The 18,749-nt window shown below is 38.9% G+C and overlaps 1 protein-coding gene across 1 annotated transcript; it reads left to right on the forward strand.

Annotated features, from left to right (window-relative positions):
* The first annotated feature begins 72 nt into the window (after nucleotides 1-72).
* Nucleotides 73-17,367, forward strand: LOC118421055 (beta-galactosidase-1-like protein 2). Its single transcript, XM_035828248.1, has 20 exons — nucleotides 73-238; nucleotides 528-908; nucleotides 1,282-1,350; nucleotides 2,346-2,441; nucleotides 2,963-3,068; nucleotides 4,773-4,865; nucleotides 5,875-5,956; nucleotides 6,593-6,657; nucleotides 8,065-8,149; nucleotides 8,774-8,923; nucleotides 10,005-10,097; nucleotides 10,660-10,710; nucleotides 10,983-11,071; nucleotides 11,636-11,752; nucleotides 12,646-12,729; nucleotides 13,693-13,777; nucleotides 15,096-15,189; nucleotides 15,756-15,879; nucleotides 16,295-16,414; nucleotides 17,162-17,367. Exons 2-20 carry the CDS (start codon nucleotides 538-540, stop codon nucleotides 17,249-17,251), a joined length of 2,064 nt encoding a protein of 687 aa, XP_035684141.1. The 5' UTR covers nucleotides 73-238; nucleotides 528-537; the 3' UTR covers nucleotides 17,252-17,367.
* Nucleotides 17,368-18,749: the final 1,382 nt, after the last annotated feature.

The following is an 18,749-nucleotide window of genomic DNA, read 5'->3' on the forward strand; positions in this document are numbered from 1 at the left end:
TTTGTGGTACTGGTAGTTCGACCAGTCTGAGTGATTATTAATTAGTCTTAAGGCAACGTGTCCTGCTTTTCGTGGGAAAACGCATAACAAATTTTCAGTGCCAGTGAACATTTCAGTGTTGACAACAATGCCCTGAAGATTTTGTTTGAACTTGAAGAGATTATGAGAAGACTTTTGGACAGTGACTGATCCAGGCAGGTGATATAGACAGGTGCACAGCTACATGCACCTGCAACAGGTGACATTATCACGCTGTGTTTATAGAGATTATCATTATATGTATTTTAATCCAATATGTAAAAGTAATATGACACGATTAATGATATGCAAGTTTTTGCATGGATAGAAAGCTGTCAATGTTATGTACTATGTAGGTATTTTGATTTGCATGGTAACTTTATTTGCAAGACCACTTCTCAAGTCTTTTATGACAAATTATGTTGATGTTTTGTTTATGGTAATGTACTTAAAGTTGCCTTTGTCTTTTATGCATATTTCAACTCCCAATCTTTCCCTCCTTCTCTTAGCAAAGTTTGTATGGAGCAACCAGAAGGCATGGGACCAATCCGATTCCGCCTCGTTCACCTCAAGCGCGCCACTGTCCTGGCTGTCGTAGTGATCCTCATCGTGTCCTGGTACATTTCAAGTCAACCCGAAAAATCCCCCATTGCCAAAACTTTTTTCGATACGGGGAAAATGGAACAAAACGTCGCAGACGTCGGAATTCACGAAAGAGGAAAGGCGAAGAAGCGTATGATGGGGTTGCGAGCTGACGGCGCTAATTTCACCATTGATGGTAAACCGGTTCGACTTCTGTCCGGAGCGATGCACTACTTCCGAGTCGTGCCAGAGTACTGGAGAGACAGGATGTTGAAAATGAAGGCAGCCGGGCTGAACACTCTTGAGACGTAAGTTTTGAAATTTGAGATTATATTATTGTTGTTATCATTGTTACTTGGGGGCCAACTACTCTCTCTTCCCAGCCAGGGCCTGAATTGCAAGGAGTTTACAATATAGGCATGGCCTGTGACTGCAGCAATGCCCGGCTGTGACTAGATTTAGTGCCTGTGACAACAGAGACGGGGGGCGACATAGGTTATCTGGCACTTATGACTGTTGCTTTAGTCATGATGTGCCTCTGAGTCTGACGTCATGTACCTATATGCGGGTACAAAATTTTGGTCCCAATTTATTTCAAGTGTTATAGTATGATAAGTTTTGTCTCCTCTTCTGATATCAAAGACATTGCATGGATATATTTCATCTATTTCCGTCTTCCAGATATGTGCCTTGGAATCTTCATGAACCAGAGAAGTATACATATAACTTTGAAGGAATACTGGATCTTGGGTAAGTACACATCGACAATATAAGAATTTCTCTTTAAAACTAATAGTTTTGTTTGCTGGTCACATAGTTTCTGGTGAATTCATTAATTGCCTGCTAAGCAAGTCATCATCATTAAAATCCCCTGACAGCCGCACATATTTTTCACCCGAAGAGCTTTCCGATTTCATCAAAACTTTCTTAAATAATATGTTGAATGTTGGTAACAGTCACACAAAGATCAAAAGAACACTGGCCATATTGTGTCTAAAAGGTAGAGCTTTATTTGTGGAGACAGCAATATAAACACCACCCCACTGAACTGCTGTATACATAGACATATCAGTCAACACTGCAACAGGATGCATACGCTTTTTCTGTGAAAAGTCCTGGATTTTATCAGTTGGATAAACAACTAATGACACTTTACCCCTTGCAACATCCTGGTCGTAATTATTTCATATTTTTTTGCCAACTATATTAAACTTTAAAGGGTAACCTCAAATACCAAAAAGGTACAAGGTTTTCCTAAAATCCTAAGAATGTTAGTTTTATAGCCTCCTTTGCAGACTTTCATGCAGTATTGTTGGGAGCGTGCTGATTTTTTATATTTTCAACACGTACTAAGGTTCCCCAAATGCTGGGGGAGGGACTTTCCACGGCATAAGAGAACCATAGACCATGATGAAAATCATGAATCCCCGAAAAATAAATGCCAGCCCAAGAAGCCCGCATAGAAGGCTATAGCTAATAATTTCTTTTTTAATTGTGTCCCCTAATGGCAGAGATATATAATGATAAAGAAAGTTTATTTGCTAGTTTATGCCTGGAGGCTAATTGCAAGTACATGGTAGAAACACAGGGAACATATATATGTGACAATGGATAGTAATAAGTATTATTGTATTTGTATAAAGAGACTACTCGAATTAAACTAGTGTTGGCTATTTTTGAACAGGCTGGCTTTGACAATAGTGTCTAGCTAGTACATGTATAACTGTTTGTTTTTTGTTCCACAGGAGGTACTTAGACATAGCCCACGAGGTTGGCTTGTGGGTGATTCTCAGACCTGGCCCCTACATCTGTGCAGAATGGGAGTTTGGAGGCATACCAGGGTAATGTCTAATATTACATGGGAGAGATAGTCTAGAACATTATTAATATAATGATACTGTATAATACTGACATTGTTTTTGATAATATGGAAATTGTTAGAAATATTCTGGAGATTCTGAAAAATCTGGAGATTGTTTGAAAAAATCTTCAGATTTTCAAAAATCTTCAAATTTTGTTTCTTTGTTTTTCAACAATGTGTGACAACCCTTGCTGGGGGTCATTATGATCCCTACAATAGCATGAAAGATTATTACAAAATGTCAACATTTTAAGTATAAATTGTAAAAGTTTAGAAGTGTTTGTCCAAGGTACAATATTTAGTCGAAAATTAATTTGGCAGATGTTTCTTGTACTATTTCCCAATACTTCATCATATTGGCTGTATTCCAACAGGATAAAAAATTTATTATAGTTAGTCTTTCACAGCACATGTACCAATTGATTATGTCCTGCGTTCTACAATGTTACAAGCTATGTTATTCCTTAAGGATAGTCTGTCTTTTGTTTTATTTACTACTAGATGGTTAGCATATGTGAAGGAACACGTCAGGACTACACGGCCCATGTTTATAGACCCAGTGGAGGTGTGGTTTGGAAGACTGCTGGCTGAGGTGGTGCCACGTCAGGTAAACATGGCAGGGCTCGAAATACCACACTACCAAAAATGCTTTTTCTTGTTTATCTTGTTTTGCTTCCTCACAGAAAATTTTTCTTCCAGGAAGAAAATTATTCTGTCCTCAAGAAATCTTAGCAAAATGTGCTTGTCCATGGGGCAAGCAAATTTTTGCTTTTCAAGTTTTTAAGAAAATTTGACATTTGTTTTCTTGTATTTCTTAAAATGCTTTTTCTTGTTTATCTTGTTTTCCTTCCTCACAGAAAATTTATCTTCCAGGAAGAAAAAAAATTCTTGTATTTCTTAAGAGTTGAATCTGGTTAGAAAAAAACAAGAATTTCTAGATTTTTTTTCTTGCATTATAAGAAAAAATAAGAAGATTTTGCTCAAATGTCTAAAAATAAATTTTGGGTTTCTCGTTTTGCTTGAATTTTATTGTCAATTTTCTTCCTGCAAGAATATTTTTCTTCATATAACTATAAGAATTGTCCATAGGGTAAGCAAAATAAGAAAAAAACATTTTTGGTAGTGCACCTGCATAATGCCTGGTTAGTGCAGGTAGAATTGGAGCTGTGCCAGTATTGCTGGTGTTTACCTGCACCTAACCTGCACCTAACCTGCACTGGTCCATGTACTGGGTTTTATTCTTCTTTGGCTCTTTTTGTCTCGGGAAACGGTCAACAGTCTATCAAATGTCCTATGATAAAGGTGCATGGGGATTGTTATTAGCTGCATTGACTGTTACCACCTGTAAAGTATATAAGCGAGAAAAAACAGCAATGGTTCCTGAACAATTTTAGTATGACCCATATTTCCTAAATTCAGAGTGGTGCAGGTAAAATTTTTGTCTGGTGCAGGTATGCAGAAAAAAGTATTTCGAGCCCTGCATGTCCTTCTCTTCACTCAAGCACACACACATATCATAATACAGGACATGATTTTTTTTATAAACATACTTACTCACAATTGGTCATGGACATCCTGAAACATCAAAATACACATAGAAACAGTTTCAAAGTAACAGCACAGAAATATCTTTATTTGATTCTTTACAAATATTAACAAATATTTGTAATTTTTTCCAAATAGTAAAATAATTTTATTGTCCCCATAAAAGTAAGCCCTATTGTTGTCTCTACATATTATATAGATTTCAATGCTGGGCACTGGTGGATCCTTTGTGGTGGGCCATTGTTGCATGACACCACACCATACTTTGCAAGGATGTGTGAATTGCTATCTTCCCAGCCCACTGACCCATTTACAAAATGGTTAAGAGAATGGTACAAGTAAATAATGGTAGAATGCTGTCACCATTATTTAGAAAAATCCAATTCCGCAAAATGAATATTTCCATAGTTTTAAAGAACCGGCGAAATATTTGCAAAGTTGAGACAGCATCAAAAATATTTCTGAAGTATCAAATTTCCTTGACATAAAATTACATTTAAGCTTTAAAATCAATTCTAAACAATAACAAGAAACATCTGCATGGTGACTTGGAATGGACTCTAGGAGTCCTTGATGAACAACAAATTCCTGAGACACAAATAACTAATATGTGTCTGATTAATTTTTAACCATTTTAAGTCCATTAAACCAACTAATAGATGTAATTTTTTCCTGAATAAATCATTAAGTTTGTTTTTTTACAAGTCATTTTTTGTAGCTAAAGTTATTGCTAAAATGACAAAATCATCTTCTGATCCATCCACAGTACACCAATGGAGGTCCCATCATAGCTGTGCAGATAGAGAATGAGTATGGGGGATTCAGCAACAGCACAGAATATATGGAGAGGTTGAAAAAGGTGAGTCTAAAACTCTAAAAGAAGCTGTATACTGTATCTTGTCTTCATTATTGAAGATGCTGTAATTGGAAAAAGGTAAAGTGGTTGAACTTCAGACTGAGGATTAAGCATGATCCTTTTTTGTTAGGGGGTAGTGCAATGCAGCTTTTTGCTATCATATAATGGCTCATGCATTTAAGCCAAACACACTGGGTCAACCCTACTCTTTTTGATAAGGGTGTTATTCATGTACAGATGTTTAACGCTTGAGACTTATGACATTAAAATGTCTGAGCTAAGCTGACCCCAGGGCTCTAGCCAGCTCGAAATTTTTTTCCGTCAGCCAATTCCCATTGTCGCGAAAACACTATTCCTTGAGTTAGAGAGACTGAACTGAGACCTTGAAAAACGGGTTTTAATGAGATTATCGTATGCGAAAGGGCACCGACACATATTGTCAACAATCATAACAATAGCAAAACAAACATTGTGTGGCTTTTACGGCCGTGGACGGCGTCCCCAAGCCGCCTGTAGTTTCCACCATGGAGCTTTTATCAGATGTTTGTCCGTCAAGGTTAACGGATTGGTTTTTAAATTTTTCCGTCACACGCAGCAAATTTCCGTCCATTGACGGAAAAACGGACGCTGGCTAGAGCCCTGGCTGACCCTAAGATAAAACTCAGGCTCGCGGATCCAAAAAATTTTATCCACATGGCCAAGCAGCTGGGTTGTGCCACTGTGACATGTGTATTACCTGAACATTGGCTTCAGTCTTTAAGTTGAATTGTTCTGCAAGTTCATTCTAGTGATGTTGAAGAAGAGTGATGGATGTCAAACATCCAGAAGTAAATCACCGTTTTGTATCCAGTTGTAGAGGTTGAATTGTATTTGAATACTGTCTAACCTTCATAAACATAGTTACATACAAGCCTGTGTTAGATACAATTTATATTGTGTTCTAATTGGACATGCTGTGTGTGTTAATGCGGCCATGATGCATATGGTAATCCTCTATTGTTTCATTCTGTAGATTCTGGAGTCCAGAGGAATAGTTGAACTTCTCTTCACATCAGATGGGAAAGGTGCCCTGATCAGTGGGGGCATACCTGGAGGTACAGTCAACAACCTTAGCAACATTCAGGCTTGCCCCTGAGGCTTTGCCAAAAATGTTGTGTTTCCGGTTGCCTGACAAACCTTAGAAAAAAGCTGCCAGTCCTTTTTTTTCTTGGTCAGCTGCTGGCAAATGGCAAAAATTTTCAATCTAGTGATGAATTTCAAAACGTACTTCCTGTATGTCTCACTCAGTTTCTAGTGTTAACAGATGAAGGCTTGAACATTTAATTATTGATGTACATGTAAGAATGTGTAATAAGAATTGTAAAATGCTTGTAAAATGTTTGTTGATTACATGCGTACAATATTAAATTATTATGTTGAAAATACCAATGCCTGATGCATTTCAGTTTTACATCAGTAAAAGTATTTGTTTTATCACTTCAGCCAAAGTCTAAAGATAAAAGAAATCCCCACCTACCAACTCTATTTTTTTTCTGGACAATAACTGTTTTTTTCCCAAGCCTCATAATTTTTTTTTTATTCTGCATATTCTTGTATTAATGCTACTTTACCAGTCACAATATGTCCACAAATAACAACAAGTCGTATCCAAGTTGCATTGTGTAACACTTATACCGGTAGTACCATATTTTAACATGAATTTGCTTTGAGTGCCTCAATCTTTTTTTCAGTGTTGAAAACTGTCAACTTCCAGAACAATGCCTCAGACAAATTACAGAAACTAAAAGAAATACAGGTAAATATTTTACACTTCCCTCTATTCATTATTGCATTAAATGCTACTTACTAGGCTTGTGAAAATGAAGATATTGTTTGTCTTGCTGTGTGTCTCCAGTTAGGGAAAGGATGTGATGTGGAAGATAGTATAAGCTGAGAATGGCAGGATTGGAAAGTTGTCTTGCCCCAGGTTCAAAGTTGTATAGGCAGGAAATTGCATAGACAGAGTTAGCAAGTTAAGTTCACAATAAAACAAGAAATTTCACAAAATCTTTGACAATGAATGTATCAAGATCTTGCATTCCTGTCCATAACTTTACATGTAAAGGGAATTTTGTATCTCATGACATCTCAGAGGCGGCGGCAGCAAATTTCGCATGGGGGGGCGAACTTTACTGACAGAACTTTGCAGCAGGCGCTACCCGTTGCGCCAGAGGCGCGACCATCCTAGGGGGGTTCGGGGGCATGCTCCCCCGGGAAAATTTGAAATCTTGACCGTCTAAAACGCCATTTCCTTCGTTTTGACGGGCAAATTTTGCTGCCAGACTAAGCTAAATTTGATGGCAATTCTGTAAGAAAGACACATGGTTTTAATAGCGAGGGCGATGCCCAAAAATATTTTCATGATTTCGAGTACCGAAGGTGCGAGCTGTCGCAAGGTTGTTCTGGGGAAATTTCGAAATCTGCACCCTCTGAAATGCCATTTTCTGTATTTTTAGGGACAAATTTTGCTGCCAGACTAAGCTAAATTTGATGTCAATTCTGTAAGAAAGACACATGGTTTTTGATAGCGAGGGCGATGCCCCAAGAATATTTTCATGATTTCGAGTACCGAAGGTGCAAGCTGTCACAAGGTTGGTCTGGGGAAAATTCGAAATCTGCACCCTCTGAAGTGCCATTTTCTGTATTTTTAGGGACAAATTTTGCTGGCAGACTATGTTAAATCTAATGGCATTTTTGTCATAGAAAGAAATTGTTTGATGGCGATGACCCACACAAATTTTCACCATGTCGTTGTGAGCGCCCGAGGCGCAAGTTATCGCTAGTGAGGTCCGGAGAAATTTTTGAAATCTTGACCGTTTGAAACGTCATTTCCTGCATTTTGGGGCCACATTCTGCTTGTAAACTAAGCTAAGTACGATAGTTAAAAGATTTTTGAGATCGACACTCCCCCAACATATTGTCCTTCGCCGGAGACGCGAGCCGTCACAAGGGAGGTCTGGCGAAATTTTGAAATCAGGACTCTCTGAAACGCCATTTCTTGCATTTTCGGGGGTAAATTTTGCCGTTAGACTAGCTTGATTTAATAAATTTTCATCATCAAAAAAATACACAAGGTTTCAGCTTGCTTTTCTGGGGGGGCGACGCCCCCCCAATATATTTTGCCGCCACTGCATCTGACATCTTGTGTTTCCTATACACACAGCCCGACCGTCCCATGATGGTAATGGAGTATTGGACCGGCTGGTTTGATCACTGGGGAGAGGACCATCACCTATATAGGCTGGAAAGTGAGTCTTTTGTACACAGCATTTCTCCTTTTTGTTGACCTCAAAATTGTAAAGATTTACTATCAGTATAGTATCACTCATCATCACTTATGCCTGGTGTCTTCACAACAAAAATCACAACAAAAATCACAACAGTTACCGTAACACTAAATCCAGAGCACAGCTGAAAACATAACTTTCTTGGCTGTTAAACTAAGACAGCTGTTAGTACCCTTCCACTCTATGTAACTTAGTATAGTCCAAAATGAACATTGAATATGGTGTGCTCACTTAGAACTGAGGCCTGAAGTAATACGATCTCTTCTTCCACTGGTGTACTCCGTTCTAACCCAACACAGGAATGGATTCATTAGCAGCATCAAAGTCTCTGTTGATTCAATACTAAGTAACTTACAAGGTGAAACATTCAATTTGGCAAAAGTAAAAATCAACATGATCTAAATCTATTGCTACACAGATATGTTATTTCTTATACATTGGAAAGTTTCAATGTTGCAATCTACAGTCCATTCGTCGTCATTGTCCAGTATTTATCCCAATGAAATTAATCTGTTAGAAGTGGTGGTATGTACAATACTACTGACATAGTCTTACTCATCTTCTTAATTGTGTTTCCACTTGCAGATTTTGAAAGGACCTTGATAGACATCCTGGACGCGGGAGCATCTGTCAACTTCTACATGTTCCACGGGGGCACGAACTTCGGTTTTATGAACGGTGCAAACACACGGTACAAGTCAGGAGGCAGGACTCTCCCTACCATCACAAGTTATGGTAAAAAAATATCAGTTTCCTTTTCTTTGTGATGCTTTTAAATTTAAAAAAAAATGAATTTTGACTGATCTTGATGGCTCACAAAATTTGTTTTCGAATCTGGGAAACATAAATCGTGGCTGTAATGGAGAGCTGTCTCCAGCTTTAATTTTTTCCATCCCGCTCATTATTTGGTCATGCTGTTTACCTGTTGTGACACATAGTGTCTTACTTCTCTTTCCATCTAGCCTAGTTTAAAATCACTGTATAAGTTTAGTTTTGCCTTTGCATCCATAAGACCACATGTTATCCTTCTGTGCATTTAGCCTTCGGGCATGAATATGCAATAAAGATTGTTCTTAAGCTCATGAAAATAGATTTTCCACAGTTTCATGTTGTGAAGTTCATATTTTTGGGACAGATAGGATACAGGGCTCGAAATTCATTTTGGGATTAGGTGAACTGGTGCACCCAGCTTAAACAATCGGGTGCACCAAAAAAATTTCAAATTCTTGTTTCAAATTCTTAAACAAGTACCATGACAGACATTTTTATTATCTTTCTAATGCTTAGATGTCAAGAATATGATGTGTACTAGTATACTTTAATACCTTTACATACATAAACCTTAGAAAATATTTGGGTGCACCCTTTGCATCCACAGAAAATAATTGGGTGCACAGATCAAATTTGGGGTGCACCTGGGTGCACATGCACCCAGTATTTCGAGCCCTGGGATATTTCTTTCATCCCAGCATGCAAATTTCCATCCTAGGATGGAGGGATGGGTGCTGGAGACAGCCCTGCTGTAATGTCTTGGGAAATTTACATTATGAAATAATTGCACTTGCCAAAATGTCACAAAATCTAAAGTTGGGGATTTATTCATGCTCATTTTTCCATGATAACTTACTGAAGTTTTGGGAGCTTGAAGTGTTGTCAAAGAGTAACCCAAGATGCATCCATGAATATTGCTCTTTTGATATTGAAAAGAAAAGGTGTAAGAAGTTGGCAGCAACATTTTGAACTTCCAAATTGAATGTAATAGTTCAGATTTTAGTCTAACTTAGGGTATACATGTAACTCTTTCTTGTATTTCCAGATTATGATGCCCCAATCTCAGAGACTGGTGACTTGACCCCAAAGTATTTCAAAATCAGGGAGATTTTGAAGCAACATACACCGCCAGGCGTGGGTAAGTACTGTAAATGTATTTAATTTTGCGGAGATTTAATTTCATGGTAGCGGGAAAATGGAATTTTCGCGGTGGTTTTGATTTCGTGGTAGCACCATGAACTGTAGTCTCTTAGTGTTATGTAAAAAATGTTTGCGATGGTTTTAAATTCGCGGTGAAGCGGCCACCATGAAAACCGCAAACATTAAACCACCGCGAATGTTTCTGCATTTACAGTACTTGATGATTATAATTATGTTCTAGTCAAGTCCAGATTCACATGGCTTAGGTTAGACCTGACAATTTTTTTAATATGAGTTATGCCTTTAAGTTATTGATAATATAGATAACTTCCTCTGCGAACGCCAAAACTTATGCAAGTGGGGAAAAAGTTTGGCCGAAAAAGAATTTTTGCCTTCATTTTGAAATCGAAGTGGTCAGGAATTTTTTTTTTATGTACAGAGCAGTGAAATTTTTATTTCTGATTGTGTTGAGAATCCTACTGGAAATTGTACCAAATTTTACTTCTTGCATCTAGACAAAGATGTTTGTAAGCATGTCTGTATATGGTTGTGTTTTTCAGTGCCAGAGAAGTTACCAGAACCCCCAACTACAGTGGGGAAGTTTGACTATGGTAAGTCTCCAGTATCAAGGCACAAATTCAAATACACTGTCTCAAAGCTGATGTAATCTACAAGTCAACACAGTTTCCACCTCACTGTTGTGCACAGAAAAAAACTACGGCCTTTTCAAGTATTGTGGCGCACTACTTTATACCCGAGCTACACTGTAATTGAGGACGAGGATACAAACAAAAGATACTGTGTTGTGCAACCTTAAGAGAGTAATTAAGATACTTAAAGAGTTTTAGTTTTGCCATGTATGATGTGTACTGTACTTTTGCAGGAAGAACAGCTGTGACCAAAGCATTGCCTTTGGATAAAGTTATTCCACTCTTGGACAAGGTGGCCAGACTCTTTGTTATGCCAAACCGGGTATGTACTGTAGTGGAGATTTAAGTTTTCGAGCACCACTCAAAATATGACGTCACTGGTAGTGGTGCATACTACTAAGAATAGCACTTGTCTTATCCTGTTGGCTGTTGCAACTTTCCTGGCAAGATCTTGTTAGTCACCAAAAGGATGATTTAGCATCTTTTTGTAACTTTGTCATCTGAAGTATACCTAATATATACCAAATGGTGGAGGGGGCTTGGTAATTCTATTGCGACAGATACATGCACATACAATCATCGTTGGAACTGAGTTTGATCCGATTAGAAAGTGAACACTTTACGTGTATATCGGTAGGCGTGTACATGTTTTGATGATTCCAGATGTTAATGTGGTGAAGGATACGAGACAGAACAGCAGAGAAGCGACTGGATAAAGTGTTTGTTAAATGTCAGAGCGAAAACCGACTGTATATAGTGTATAATAAACGCCATAGCAAACTACTTTCCGAATGGTACCCAGGCTAAGAAAGAGGCTTGTCTAGTTTACAACATCATATGTATAATAACTACACCCATTTATATTAGTTTTGCTCATTTATTCCAGCCTATTCCATCTGGGAAGTTCAGTGGCCTAGGCTATGGATATTTGCTGTACACAACAACAGTAGACAATAAGCCAGAAAGGCTAGCAGTGAAAGGCACCATCAGGGATCGAGCGCTGGTAATGTCTGTTTTCACTACATTATGTAGCCGTGCACACTAAAGATGTTCACACAGCTCAACACAACACAAAATAGTACAACACAACAATGCACAACACAGTACAACACAACATTATTGTACGACCTAATGCAACAATGCAATGGAACAGAAGATAACGCAACACAACATAATGTGACACAGTGCAACACAACACATAACACAGTACAACACAACACATTACACAGCACAGCACAACAATGCACAAAATGACACAATACAACTTAACATGGCATATGACCTAATAATGGTAGGTCACCTAATTCCGGGGAATAATCTATATCCGGGGTTCTTAACCCTTAAACTGCCAGAGTTTTTGCCCAATAAAATGCTATCAGGGCCAGGGTTGGCCACTGACCTCCAAAATAAACCCCCGAACAAGGCCCAAGTCCCTAACTTCCGGGGTTTGTGCACTACACGAGCGCAAAGCTGCTACCGTGGGGAATACGCTATCCCGGATATATCCGGGCGCGGCAAACAGGGCATGTATATGTGTGCCGGATATATCCGGGTTTGGCAGTTTAAGGATTAAAATAGTGTATTGAAGTACAAATTTATATGCTTGCTTGTTCGATTATCAAGGAATCTCCATTAGTGTCAAAATGCTGAATGCACCATTAGTAATACCACCGTAATGACAAACTTAACAGACTCAATTTTTCAGAACAGAAAAGCTTTTATAACCATGCATTCGAAGATAACAAGTTCTTATCAAAATTAGCCTCATAATATACCGGCAGTATCTCTTAATACCCATTAGGATAACACTTAGACTGAGTTATATGCACTATCTTCAATGTAAGGTATGCTTGACCCTGATGAATGCTTATACATGTACGTGTATTTGCTTTACAGGTGATGGTCAATGATATCTTTGTTGGTGAGATGGACGAAGACACTAACGAAATCACGATTGATCCTGACCATTCTCTGATTACGGTTTGTTTAAATCTGTATTGTGTGTCACGAAACAGTACTGTGGTAGTTTGCTGTGGCAGGTCTTGCCTGTCCTTAGTGCTGATTGTACTATTGTTCTCCTATTCTCATCTTTGATTAACTCTGACCATGCTTTGATCAAGGCTTGTTTGAATCTGTCTTGTGTGTTACAAAGCAGTAGTGGAGTAGTTTGCTATGGCAGGTCTGGCCTGTCCTTAGTGCTGATAGTACTGGTATGCTTCTATCCCCATCTTTGGAGGCAAAGAGTAATATAAACAATTAGTATATGTATATTAGTGACAGAATACTCTTAGTATGCATTTAAGTTTGACGGGATTCAATTTTGAGTTAGGGGTTAGTGTTATAGTCCAGTACTGTACAGTGATAGAAACCCTGGTGCCTTTAGCCGTTTAGCGTCAAAGTTTGTAGACAGCCATTGAAAAAGCATACACTGACAACTGGGCAAGGGTGCTACAGTGAAGATGGACAGAACAGTCGTTTTTGGCAGTGCTCATCTGTCACAGCTCTAGATGAATATTCAAATGTTCAAATATCTGGTTCATGTTCAATTTGTGCTTTGTAAGTACATGTGTATTCATGTGTATTCACCGTAACAGGCACAGCAACATATCACAATACTGTACAATGTATAGTAAGTACTACATGTAGCACTTAGACAAGACGGTAGGCGGGGACATGACAGAACAAAATTTTTTGCAGTGGTTTTGAAAACCGCAAACATAGCTGCCACATTTCTGCATTTACAGTTTGCTCTGGCAGGTTTTGTCTGTCCTTGGTACTGAATACTGTTATTCTTCTAATAGCATTCTCATCTTAGTAGGAAAATGATATCCAAAGCAATTTGCTTCACTGTATCTATTATCTTCATGTAGTAATAGTATTCATACAGAATGACTCCATGTCAGATGCTATAAGCACGAATGTTTGTCCCTCTGTAAACTGTAGGGAGATGCGCCGTTCACCCTGAAGATTCTTGTAGAAAACCAGGGAAGAGTCAACTACGGCAATGGCCTCAAGGACCAAATAAAAGGTGCAAACATTTACATGGTATAGAATTACATTGTGTATATATTAGAATAATAATCAATACCAATATGCTAAGTTCATATTAGAAACTATGTAAGAAAGGGCTGGTGTTGTGGCCCCAGGTTCTTTTAGAATGCTGCACGAGGAACGTTTAAACTACAGGACTAGGAAACACACACAAGACACAGGTCATGCCTTTGACACGCACGGGAGCTGTGAGTTGGGACCCTATCTCTGACCGAAGCCTCTGTCCAACTGTTTTCAACTTCCAACTCCCGGCCTTCTTTATTCCAAAACACAGACACAGACAATAGACAGTTTCACAGTAGGGAAGTGGTCCTAACACTTCTACGTAGCGTATCACCTACATGGCTTCTCTTTAATGTACAGGTAGATTAAAGCAACATGATTTGCATCTAGGCTTGGTGCGAACTTGCTAGCTTGGTCATCAAAGGAACTTGCATTTACATAAAGATTAGCTGTTGCATTGACAGACTCCATGCCTCACACTTATGAGGGCCTGTTTTATCCTGATACACATCAAAGGTTACAAAACATATTTAAAAACAAAACTATTACAATCTAAGTATTTCTGCCCCACTTACAACTATTATAATTATTATAGCTCTATCGTGTCAATAATGGTATGTACAGCAAGAGGTCAGGGTCATTGCGTGCATATCTGAGTGTCTAAGGCACGATCTCGACACAGTTTATCCCCATATCTGTGAGCTGACAACCTCTCGCCAACAGCTTTTTTTCAGCATCTAGATGGAACTGCAATATCGCCATAAAGATATCGGCAGAATTTCTCCCGAAAGGTCTGGAGTGTTCACCCGATAGCTTAGCAGGGGTCCCTGATAGCTTAGCAGGGGTCCCCGACAACTTCCGCGTGCGTGTAGATGCGTCCCAACTTTGGGAGGGCTCATTAGCATATAACGAGGGCTCATTAGGCTATATAGCTGTTTATGACTACAAGCGCCACGGGTGTCCCGCCCCCTACGTTCCAAATCCCTCCCAACATATCCACAGATATCAGTAAACACTGTGTCTAGATTGGGCCTTAGTCCCAGGATTTCCTTTTGAAGTAGGTGGGTATAATGACAGAGCAAATGTCATTGCAGACTGTGTTCCAGAGTAATGTTGCTTGGTAGAAGAATGTTCTTTGGCCTCTGTTAGTTTTAGTACACAGCACAGCTGTCAGATGGTTGCTGTTCCAAAGGGAATAACGTGACTCCATAGTAGATGGATGGGTCTTTGTGCATTCTATACACTTATAATGGTAGTTACCTTTCTTAGAACCAGTTTGTCTTTGTTTCCAGGGATCATAGGTGATGTGTTCATCAACTCGGAGGAAAAGAAGGTACCAGAGTTTAAAATCTACACACTGGACATGTCAGAGGACTTCCTTAACAAGTGAGTAACTCGAACCCGTCCATGTTTTGTGATATCACACACAGTCAAGCTTCTACATGGGCTTCTATTAAATAATTGAAATGCAACTTTGCATGTCCTGAGTGCAGCACTGTGATACATTGGAATCGATGTCCTTACAATTTTTTTGATGGAACCAAATTTTCCCAGCTTCGAGCGCATTTTGCATTGAAATGTGTGCTTTATCAGGTGGGTAGACAAAAAAGTATACAACATGGTTTATTCTGCATCGTCCTTGGCCGCAGCCCTTCCGCGTGTCTGATTGCTTCTTGGCTTTGGGCGATCATACCCAAGGTCAGGCTTGTACCTTTGGTGATATGAAAACACTGTGTTGTATTCTTCAAATTTGCTCCGTTCTCACCTCATCTCGCCGGTCCCATAGCCTCACCGGCCGTAGGGGCAGCACATCCATCAACATAAGTTTTCCACCTTATGTTGATGAAAGTGCTGCCCCTACGGTATGAAAATTCTAGTATGGTGCAAAATGCAATTTTTCAACGTATGTGGAACATTCAATGGATAAATGTGACAATGCCATCACTTTATAGGTTAACAGCACACAGTGAGTGGACATCAGGTAAAGAAATGGACCAAGTAAAGACTCCTGCATTCTACAGGGCAACATTTACAGTGGAGGGCAGGCCTAAGGACACATTTGTACATATGAAAAAGGTAAATGTGAGTTTTGCACACAGGGTTCAAAATACTTTTCATTACCAGGCTGTCACCATGGTTACTGGTGGTGTTCATTTACAGTACATAAAGTAGCAAGTGTCAGGACAGGATGATCCGGTCATTGTGTTTAAACAGGAGGATCTGGTAATTGTGTTTTAACAAGAGTAAACAGAGCAGTAGTTTGTTAGACTAGGCCAGTACTACTACTACTACTGCTACTACTGTCAGTCAGTAGTAGTACATGTAGTAGTAGTAGTGGCCTAGTCTAACAAACTTATTAAAGTTTGCTAGACTAGGCCAGGAAAGCTATAGATAAATTTGAACATTGTATATTTACTGGCAAATGATACATTCTAGTTTTGCATCAGTATCTGTTATAGCAAAATTTTCCAACATTCTCAATGCTTTTCAGGGAAACTGGGAGAAGGGTGTGGTTATCGTAAACCACAACAACCTTGGAAGGTACTGGAACGTTGGGCCCCAAGAAACCTTGTACCTACCTGCACCTTTCCTTAAAGAAGGAGAAAATGAGGTAAGTAGCAAGTACTGTACTTCATTTAAGGAAAAAAATAGTTGCAAATGGTAATGGAGTTTTTTCCCTGTTACTGTAGCGTATCCATCACTTTTCTTTCTTTTCAGCTTGTGTTGGAAGGCACTACAGACATCCAGGTCTCTAAAATCCTTGATGTTGTCATAAAGATAACACTGTAAATGCAGAAATGTTCGCGGTGGATTAATGTTCGTGGTTTTCGCGGTGACCACTTCACCACAAACTTAAAACCACCGCGAACATTTTCAATGGCAGTACAAGACTACAGTGCATGGTGCTACCACGAAATTAAAACCACCGCGAAAAGTCCTTTTCCCCGCTATCGCGAAATTAAATCCCGCGAACTTAAATGCCTTTACAGTACCTTAAAGCCTTTCTTGCTTCGAAACACATTGGATTGGGGAAAAAAAATTCATTTGCATGATCAATGATTAAAGGTAAAAATTTATGAAGGTGATACCGTTGGCAGGTGTGCAGTGCCATCGAAAACTGTAAAACGTAATTTTGTTTCTTGTTTTTGCTAACCACCAGCATACCAAAATCAAAAATATTCATACATGACCATTATGCCGTCCACAGAGAAATATACGCATAATCGTACTAGTACTTTATAACGGTGTCATCAACACATATGCCTTTGAAATAATTTTTGCCACACTTCTAATATATTTTACTTCTGAACCAGTATGATTGTATAACTGCATATCTAAAAGTGTTTTTGTCTTACAGATAATTGTGTTTGAGGAGAGGACAGCTGCTCCAGAGGTGCTTTTCTGTGACAAGCCCAGTTTGGGAGAAACTGTGTACTTCAGGGAGTGACATATGCAGCAAACCACCGATGAACTGATGAAACAGGAATCACTCCTGTGGTGATACATGTACTTAAATGATGACATAGACATTCCAGTGGCCTGGTGACGGATGGAAAATTGTAACACATAAACTGCTTTTGTCATGGAAGTGGGCTCACAAACTGTGTACTAAGACTTTACGTCAAACGTTATGTTCATAAATGATAGAGCGCATTTGAACGACATTCTCCAAACACGACAGGTTTCATGGAGCCCGACTTCCACCAGGAAGCCAGATGTCCCCACATATGCAGGCAAATGTTATGGATATATGCTACACAATGTTAGTGGCTATTCCCCTTCCTCACTTTTACATGAAATACATTGTACTGAAAGAAATTGGCTTACATATCATAAATCAGTCAGGTTGGTAGTCAAACACTTTCTTCTTCTAGGTTTGGAAAATGTCGTTCAAACGAATTTCTGTTATTTACGGACATGGGCGATGACATACAGTTTGTGAGCAAAGTCTCCTATGATAAAAGCAGCTTGTGCGGTTAAAATCTACTTATTATGCTCCTCTTGAGGACGAATTGTTGTTGTTTGGTTCATTGTTGCTACAATTCTAAGGTCTGGCATCCCACAGACAGATGTGTCCAAGCCACCTAAAATAATTTCTTTCAACTAATGCCTGTATGGGCAGCGTTTGACAGTTTACTTCATTTCTGATTTTGTCTTTTTTGGTGACCCACCAAGATAATTATTAATATTATTCAATATCATGGCTCTGTGATTCATAGTTATGGACAAAAGATAAAGTAAAAAAAAATAATGTTGTGTATGAGTTGGAGAAATAGGGAAAGAAAATTGCTGTTTTGTGTTGTAGGATGCTGCAATACCCATCGACCCCTTTTCAATAAGAAGAGTCCTTTCTTGGCACCTGATTTTGTTGTTTCATTTTGGACACAACATGCAAGTTTTTTTTTCTTCTTTTTTTTTCTTCCGTTTTTGAGGCCGCAGTACCAACTTCAATTTCCTGAAGACTTTTGTAGCCTATATAGGAAAGTCGTGTAAAGTGCCTTTCCCAAGGGCACAAGATTGGTGACACGTCAGGGTTTGATCTCAGGACCTTCTGGACCTAAGTCAAACGTTCTGACGATTGCGCCACACGGTCCCACGGTGGTTTTAGTACCGGGTATGCAAAGTAAGCTCTTTCGTAATTTTTTTCAAGCTCTTAAACAAGATGACTTCTCACCACTGGTGCACCATGATGGATTCAGGCCAAAAACTGCTTGTTCTGAAAGTTGCAGATTATTTTTATTGTATGTACGTAATACCATCTAATATTCCTGTTCGTAATATTTGTGAAGTAAACCTTTGACAGTCTAAAAGTGCCTCAAACTCTTCAAATTCTGCATACAGATTTTGACAACTTGACATCAATACACACTAATTAACTGCCAAATCATATATAGAGCAAAATTTAAAATGAAGGACTATGCTTCCATGAAATGTTACATGAAGCC

Source organism: Branchiostoma floridae, chromosome 1, assembly GCF_000003815.2.
Source record: "Branchiostoma floridae strain S238N-H82 chromosome 1, Bfl_VNyyK, whole genome shotgun sequence".
Lineage (NCBI taxonomy): Eukaryota > Metazoa > Chordata > Leptocardii > Amphioxiformes > Branchiostomatidae > Branchiostoma > Branchiostoma floridae.